Genomic DNA, 7,667 nt, shown 5'->3' on the forward strand with positions numbered 1-7,667 from the left:
AAGACAAGTCTTTTTTACCTTTTATTTTACCCTTACCTAATTTGAATATTTAGGAGGTTTCCTCGTAAATAGAAAATTATTGTACAAGTAACTTGACAAAGTCAAATCATTGAATATGTAATTTTTCAATTGTTTTCTAGTTAAGTTAAGGTATAACATAATTGAGAAATTATGACTCTACTTTATATAGAGTTCAATTTTCACAAATTTAATTGTAGCGAATGCAGAAATTTCTAAAATCTCAATCCTATCTGGTGGAATAATATTCATCATTATGCAAAATGACTCAACTGATAAATATTTGCAATTAAAATGCAACAAGAGGATGTTTTCCCCATTTCTTCCAAGTCTTATTTTTGTCACGACTATAAAATCTGCGTGAAGGAATTTACATGAATTAAAAAAAAAAACCTTTAAAAATTACATGTACTTTTAACAAAATATACAATAAATATTGGGGAAAAAAAATACTTGAAATATGACTTCCAACTAGGTAGCTTGCATAAAAAAAAAATACTTGAAATATGACTTCCAACTAGGTAGCTTGCATAAAATAAAAATAATATAATTAATTTTCCTGTTAGTCTTTTTAGATGTTTGAAAGAATTTAATGAAATGTCAAAGTTATCCAACCAATTGGGCATTTCAAAAATTGTTTTCCTAAAACCTAAAGACAATGGATATTTATCATCTAACAAAGCTCTTCACTCAAGGTAAAGTCTGAGAAGGAAAAAAATAATTAGCATAGTGAAGCAAGTGACTTAGTGTAATGAGGCATGCAGTGCTTAGAGACTTTTTTACTGTCTTCTTCTTAAAGCTGAAAGATGATTTCAGGGATCTGCCCAGCAGATACTGATGTACCATTGGGGCTAGTGTGTTCTATGAATGTGAACATCACACCCTCTGTTTCAACAGAAGAAAATCCGTCCCTTCCACTTTGAGAACACGGGCCTTGTAACATTAAGTTTATTGTGTACACTTCATTCTTGTCGACTGCATAGGGTCTATCGAACAAAACGTCGTGTAACAAAACGCTTGTACCAGAAGAAAAAATGCGTTCACCGTCAGCGAGGACTTGGGTCTGTTTTAAGAGTTGCACGCTGGCAGTATAATCACCCTCAAGCTTGCTAGCGCCGTAAACTGCTATTCCTTTGACATGAATCGATCGGTTCACCATGAATTTTATAGCGTCGCATTTTCTTGTGTCGCAGAACCAGTCATTTCCACAACAGCTTTTAAATCTAGCGCATCGTAAAGTCTTCTTCACCAAAGTTTCTCTGGGTTTTCGAGGAATTTTGGAGAATTGAAGTTCGGTTTCGCCAGTAGAAAAGAAGTACAAGAATATGTTGGTTGTTTCTTCATAGGAAAGCATTCCAGATCTGGCAACTTCATCAGCAAATTCTAAAGGCGTCATCAGAGGAAATCGTATAAATTTCATCGCTTGCGAAGACACTGCTCTCTTGTTATCAGAAATTGGTTTAATGCCTTGGCGAAGGCATTCATTCTCTGACCAACAATTTATGGCTCTAAACATTTGAATTTCTTTCATCGATATTGTGTTTCGTTGTACCAGAAGCGACAGTGTTTCCATTTCAAGCTCTAAGAATGCTTCTGATTCTAAAACTTGAGTCGTGTATGTGTCTACCACCTCCCAACACCTCTTCTGAAGTTCTTCTTTTCCTAAATACCTCGCATGACTCAGAACCGTTAGGGCGTTCTCTGGATTTAAACTCGCTTCGACGTAATTGATACACTTAGCTGCTAACACCGGCAACATGTACTTCTCTGCTAAATAAAGAACTCCAAGGGCATTATCCAGCGTCAAAATTGCTTCGTCTGTATAAATGAAACGTAGAAGTTCCATAAAACATTCAACCTCGGAGTCACTAACGGCCACGTCTGATCCCTGTTCAGCCATACGACCGTAGAACATTGCAAGAAACACCGGGCTACTGATGGCCAAAACGTATTTATGACCGGGAATTCGGACCTTATCTTTACCCACCATGAAGTGCACATCACTGAGTATTTCGTTATTAAACATTAGCTCATTCCTTTCCCGCACAGTAGTTGCTTTGAGCTGGCATTTCTCAAAGCTTGGAATCTCGCTTGCGAACGCCATCTTTGTTGTTGTGGTTTAGTCGATAATTTTGAATGAACAAATGATTATGTAACTTGCTTTGATTTATGGGTAATGAACATTTGTTGTCACGCAATCACGATATCTTTAACTGAACAAGAATATTGTGATAACATTTTGTTTTAGACATAATTATATACATTTGGTGAGAAGGAATTAAGTGCATTTAATTTATCAGAAGATTTTTTTTTGCAATAATTTCCAGATAAAGCATATAGAAATAAGAGCAGAAGTTTCCAAATGGGTTTACGCATCAATAACGATAATAATGAACACCGCCTTCGAATATCCTATTGAATATAACGGTTTTAATTAGCTGCAGGCTATATTGTGAAAATAACAAGAAAATCTGCACTGATATATAACAGAAACACACAAAAAAATGAACGACACACAACTAAGAGTAATACCAAAGCGAATAAACAGTCCTTAACTTTTTCTGAGATATCTCAAATATCAAGCAAAAAAATTTCTTTCGACGGATACGCAAAAAAATTTTCTACCCACTCATCTAATACATGCACATAAAAATGCCTGAAAAGATATTCTAAATTAAAGCCTACTAATCTCGGTTTTTGTTAAAGCAAGTATCAATAGACGATATTCGCAACAAAAAACAAAGCGAGTATTCATTCTTCAGATATCAAATAGAGAGAAAAATATAAATTATCCAAATCATCAGGTAAACACATTAGAAGGAGAGGGAGCAGTAAAGCCCATCAAAACTCTCAGGAGAGGAAGTCACCTCTTGTCATCACTAATATATAAATAAGTTTTCGAAAGGCTGAAGAGTGTCCTAAGTAAAATGGACAAGTATTTCAATACTCCGTTGACGACGTTCGCTAACAATAACACAATTGACGGCCAAAACGTTATCAATATAAATAGTTTTCAGTTCAAGGTCATTAAGCACAGGCGTTGTAAAGTTAAAGTGTTTTGAAAACGATAAAATTTCAGAATCAAAAACCAATTATAAAAGAGGGCGCTTTATATCGGCCAATTCTGGCAGAAATTGAGCTGGGCCGATCATATTTTTTCAACAGTCCCTATCAGTTGTATTTCTTTTGTGGTAAACGCAAAACTGATTTGTCGCCTGGTCCCCAGGCTAATTTCATTACAAAAATGTGTGTAAAGTTGTTGAAGGCTAGAGGAGGCTTTAGATAAGGAGCCGTTCGAAATCTGGAAGAGAGATCATAGAGTACTCCTGTCTTTGCCTTGTTTTGTGGCTTCGCTTCTGTGAGCATTGGGCTTTTGCGATTGCGCACAGCTGCAGACAAACTCCCCGACATCCATATTTTGCCAGAGGCGTCAATTCAAATTTCTTATTTTTCCGGCAACCTTTAATGGCCAGAATGCTTCAAAAGAAATATATTTTTGCTTCCGTGCGCGAGGGCAGTAGCCCCCTCTCTTTAAACAAGAAGCTATCAACACATGATTTTCAAAGTTTATTTTAACGGCTCTCAGTTATGACAACCGCGAGATTACCTGAGTTTGCTCTTAAACACTACCAGTGCTTAATTTCGAGATCATCCTTCCGGATATGTTATATTTATTCCTCATGGGAGGTGTAATATTCCGTTTTTCATCTCCAAAAAATACTCTGAATAAGAAATCAACAGCTTTTCCCCATGTTGGATGTTTCAAGTTCCTTCCATTGCATATAGCAACCAAGTAGCTGACAAGTTTGGAACGCATTACAAGTTTCAATTCTCTTTTCTACTCAAGTGCGAAACTTTGACAAAAATTGTAATTGCTTTCACCATTTAGTAAAGAACTGTCAAAATTTAACTGATAATATCGCTCTGTAACCTCTCATAGATCATGATTTGAATGTGCAAAAGTCATCTGCGATAGGTGAATTGAAGAGAGCAGGCATTTATCCTCTTATTCAAACCATATAGATGTTTATAGAACATCTCTTTCACTCTCTGCTGGTCAACTTTAGAAGTCGCGCTTTATCAATAAGTTTCCGGAACCTTATCAACAAAGTGAAATGGGATCACGTTTTACGAAGGTGTCTCTAGTTGACGGATTTGTAAAACTCGATATATATAGTTTGTGTACTGCATAGCCTGAGATAACGAGGGTTCTTGACATTCTATATAATTACCAAAAAGCATCCCGTAAATCATTTAGAAATATAAAATGTATGATGGCATTTTTCCTTGATCGTGCGTGGAAGAAATTTAATTGTTATCTGATAAGCATGAAAAAACCAATATTCGGTTGATGTAAGAGGTTTACGCCTGCCATAGGAGTCTAAGCATTTACAAACTTCTGTCACACCCACCTTATAATTACTGTTTTTATTATCAACTTTAAGAAATCAAATAATGCTAGAAAACGTCTATAAAAAGCACGGTTTTGAGCCTGTGCTGCATGCATACGAGAGTTCTTCTTCATCGAACGAAAGTAAAGGTTGAAACAAGATGTTCTCTGCCAAGGTAAGAAATGAGAGTGTCGCCGGTGCAATGAGAACAATTAGTTTATTACGAGTATGTCAGTTCAGATATGGTTTATTAGAGCAGTAAATGCTAAAGCCAAGAACAGATAGAATTGGATTATTTTTTAACTTAACGTACATGCAGGTTAGGAGCTCAGAGAAACTTGAATAGAATTTTTTCAGGAAAGAGGGTGCTCAAAGGACAAGTTTTTTCCTCCTGAATTTAGTTTCTACCGAGAAAATAGGCTGACAGTAGCCAAAAAGTTGGGAGACATACCTGTGATAGAAATTAAAGTAACACACTGAATCTGCAGAGCACTAGGCAACAATCAGTTCAACATTCACATTAGTAAAGATCAACCACAAAAGCCAGTGAGTCACTGTCTTTCAGCTTTAACTTCTTTATGATAAACCTCGAAACAGAATGGTCAGGTAAATCGACAGGAAACTCGTACTAAAATAAGCTTTGAGTTCGAGTAGTCTCGAGTTTTTCTTTCTAATATATGTTCATATAGAGATATGTGTGAATTTTTCAAATTTTTTTTTCGCATGTTTTGAGTGGCAGGGTTTGTTTCTTATGTTTTTCTTTGAATTTTTCGCGGGTAATTGGAGCGCGGCCGGCCAGAATTGATCTCTCTGCGCATGTCCCACCCTTGATCGCTGTTTTGTGGAGAAGAGCCCGAATCAGTTCGTACACCGGATTTCAACGAGAGTCTTTTTTCTTTCTAGTTCCTTCTGCTCCTCTTACTGATCCAAATAACAGCAGGCTTTCCTCGGATGAATGAGCTAAAACAAGATCCACGAGGCCACTTATCTCCACCTTTGGAACTAACAAATGAAACTTTGAGGTAAACTTCCAAGAAAAAGGTCGTCAGTAGGAATTCACTACTCCACCACCCGTCTTCCTTCACGCATATCTCTGATTTAATTACATGATTGTTACCAAGCAGTCCACATTCGAATTCGACATAGAAACCACTGGACGAATTACCATCTCTTAAATTTGCCAGAAAAAAAAAATTCAAGTTTACTTATTAAATTTTCATTCAGTCCGAGGGCAACTGATGTCCACACTTCTTACTCGTTTTCCGTTTCCATGTGATTCCAGCAGATTTAAACCCCCAATGCAGGAGAGGTACACGACATGTAAGCTATGGACATAACTTGTTCCAAAAGTAACTGCTCGTGTTTCTCCTCCCTTTGAAGATCCTCTATCAGCGTGTTTGTCACGTGTTTGGCGAATTGTCGAAGATACACGAGCATTCCTTGCCAATTTGTTTATACCTACTGCAATGATTCAGATTACATGCAATAACATTTTTAACTAAAGATATCGTCAGATAGGGCTTAAAAACAAAAGTGACTTGCTATACTCCTCTAATAAATGGTACATATTTCGAAAAACGAAAAACACTGTCAGATGGGTGATGAGACCGAAGTGGTCATGCGCACATCGATTTCATACACTTCCTGACATCACGTGAGGAGAAGTGAGGTTAGGAGAGGTGTGTTAGAAGACGTATAGTCACTTTAGATCATGTTAGTGTACAAGGTCAATAACACATTTTCTCTCCCTTTACAGCTCTTCCTCTGACGTTGCAAAACGATTCCTAAATAGTCGCGCCTGTAATGAGATCTACTCAAGAATCGATCCGCAGAAGTACTTCCAAAGCAAAGACATCTTTATTCCCAGGTCTATCCTCACCGTGAAATGCGAAGGCACTCCAAATTATCCACTGCCCTGTGGTTCAACACTGGGGAGTATGCGCTGTTTGACCAGAATGGGTGACGTGGAGGTCATGCGCATACCAAATCTTCAAAAGTGCTTCTGGCGCAGGCGTGTTGTGATCAAGAATGTACCTGTAGGATGTTATTGCGAGTATTAACCTATCAAAAAGTGCTTACGAGGAATTTGGATTTTTCACGTATCTTTTGAAGGCATTGTTTAAATTAAGTGTACAGAATTAACTGAGCGCAAAATTGTCCCATATATATGTGTCCTAGATTCTCACAACAGCAAAGTTTAAAACATCTAGGCAGATAGATATACATTGTAGAGTTAAAAAAATTAAAATAAACGGAAACAGTTGCGTCAACTGTCTCGTCAGATTGTAAGTAATCAGTAGTAAAGTCCAATGACGTCACACGCTGCCGTATCTGGTTGGTGGTTAAGGGCGTAATAGGCGTGGATGAAATGAAATTACGGGTATGAAACAAAAGCTCACATTGTTTCCCCACAGACGTGCTGAATTTCATGCGCTAAAATTCGCGTGACACTATCTCCTCTTCAAATTCACTCGGAAGCATTTCAATACAAGTTATAACAATAGCTTGGTTTTATTGTGAGTGAGACTTGTCTCGTAGAGTGGCAAACTTGCTTGAACGCGCGTGCAGAATTCATGTTCGTGTCAACGGAGCGAGTGGGTTCATAGTCAAACGTTGGCCTTTCCGAATGGAGAATGTATTGTTCTCTTATTATTATTCGTGTCAACGGAGCGAGTGGGTTCATAGTCAAACGTTGGCCTTTCCGAATGGAGAATGTATTGTTCTCTTATTATTAAGGCTGGTAATTCAATAATCCGAGTAAAAGAATAGGAGCGAACTGCTCTTAGAATATCCCTAACGGTGTTGGAAGCTCACCAACATCTACTAGTACTTAAAGAAAAACATGACAGTGGCGACACGATGTCAAGAGCCGCCGGATCTTAAACAGACCTGGGTAAGTGAAATTCTCGTCAGAAAAAAAAGAGTACCTGCAAAACCGTTCCTAATGGGAGTAAATCAAACGTGTCTGAAGGAAGACCGAAAATTTGATAATAAATTAGATGATAGTCAAGGAACACAAATACGACTGATAATCGATCGATTTGTCGACTTGAAACCGGAATCAACAAACGAGTAATCGTAAAGTGGGCTTTTTAACATACAAACTGACTTGTCATTCATAAATCTATCACTTTTGTGTTTAATTGCTTGCTCTTTTGAGAATAGTGCAGAGGGAAAATTTGTTTTGATGCAAAGTACTCGTTTGTTTTTTGCTATCCCTTCTATTCTCATTCAAGTTGTAAATTAATTATAGAAGAA

At 37.3% G+C, this 7,667-nt stretch overlaps 2 protein-coding genes across 2 annotated transcripts; one reads left to right on the plus strand and one right to left on the minus strand.

Annotated features, from left to right (window-relative positions):
- Positions 1 to 8: 8 nt before the first annotated feature.
- Positions 9 to 2,155, minus strand: LOC111344052 (BTB/POZ domain-containing protein 6-A). The gene has a single exon (XM_022951256.2). It carries the CDS (start codon positions 2,120 to 2,122, stop codon positions 812 to 814), a length of 1,311 nt encoding a protein of 436 aa, XP_022806991.2. The 5' UTR covers positions 2,123 to 2,155; the 3' UTR covers positions 9 to 811.
- Positions 2,156 to 4,458: 2,303 nt separating this feature from the next.
- Positions 4,459 to 6,679, plus strand: LOC111344053 (uncharacterized). The gene is made up of 3 exons (XM_022951257.2): positions 4,459 to 4,584; positions 5,313 to 5,431; positions 6,166 to 6,679. The coding sequence occupies exons 1-3, from the start codon at positions 4,570 to 4,572 to the stop codon at positions 6,467 to 6,469; spliced, it is 438 nt and encodes a 145-aa protein (XP_022806992.2). The 5' UTR covers positions 4,459 to 4,569; the 3' UTR covers positions 6,470 to 6,679.
- Positions 6,680 to 7,667: the final 988 nt, after the last annotated feature.

Source organism: Stylophora pistillata, chromosome 12 (assembly GCF_964205215.1).
Source record: "Stylophora pistillata chromosome 12, jaStyPist1.2, whole genome shotgun sequence".
Lineage (NCBI taxonomy): Eukaryota > Metazoa > Cnidaria > Anthozoa > Scleractinia > Pocilloporidae > Stylophora > Stylophora pistillata.

Excerpts from the sequence above, each read along its gene's own strand:
- LOC111344052 (XM_022951256.2), bottom strand. The coding sequence starts at position 2,122 with ATGGCGTTCGCAAGCGAGATTCCAAGCTTTGAGAAATGCCAGCTCAAA.
- LOC111344053 (XM_022951257.2), top strand. Across the intron at positions 5,432-6,165 it reads CTAACAAATGAAACTTTGAG|CTCTTCCTCTGACGTTGCAA; the intron begins GTAAACTTCCAA and ends CTCCCTTTACAG.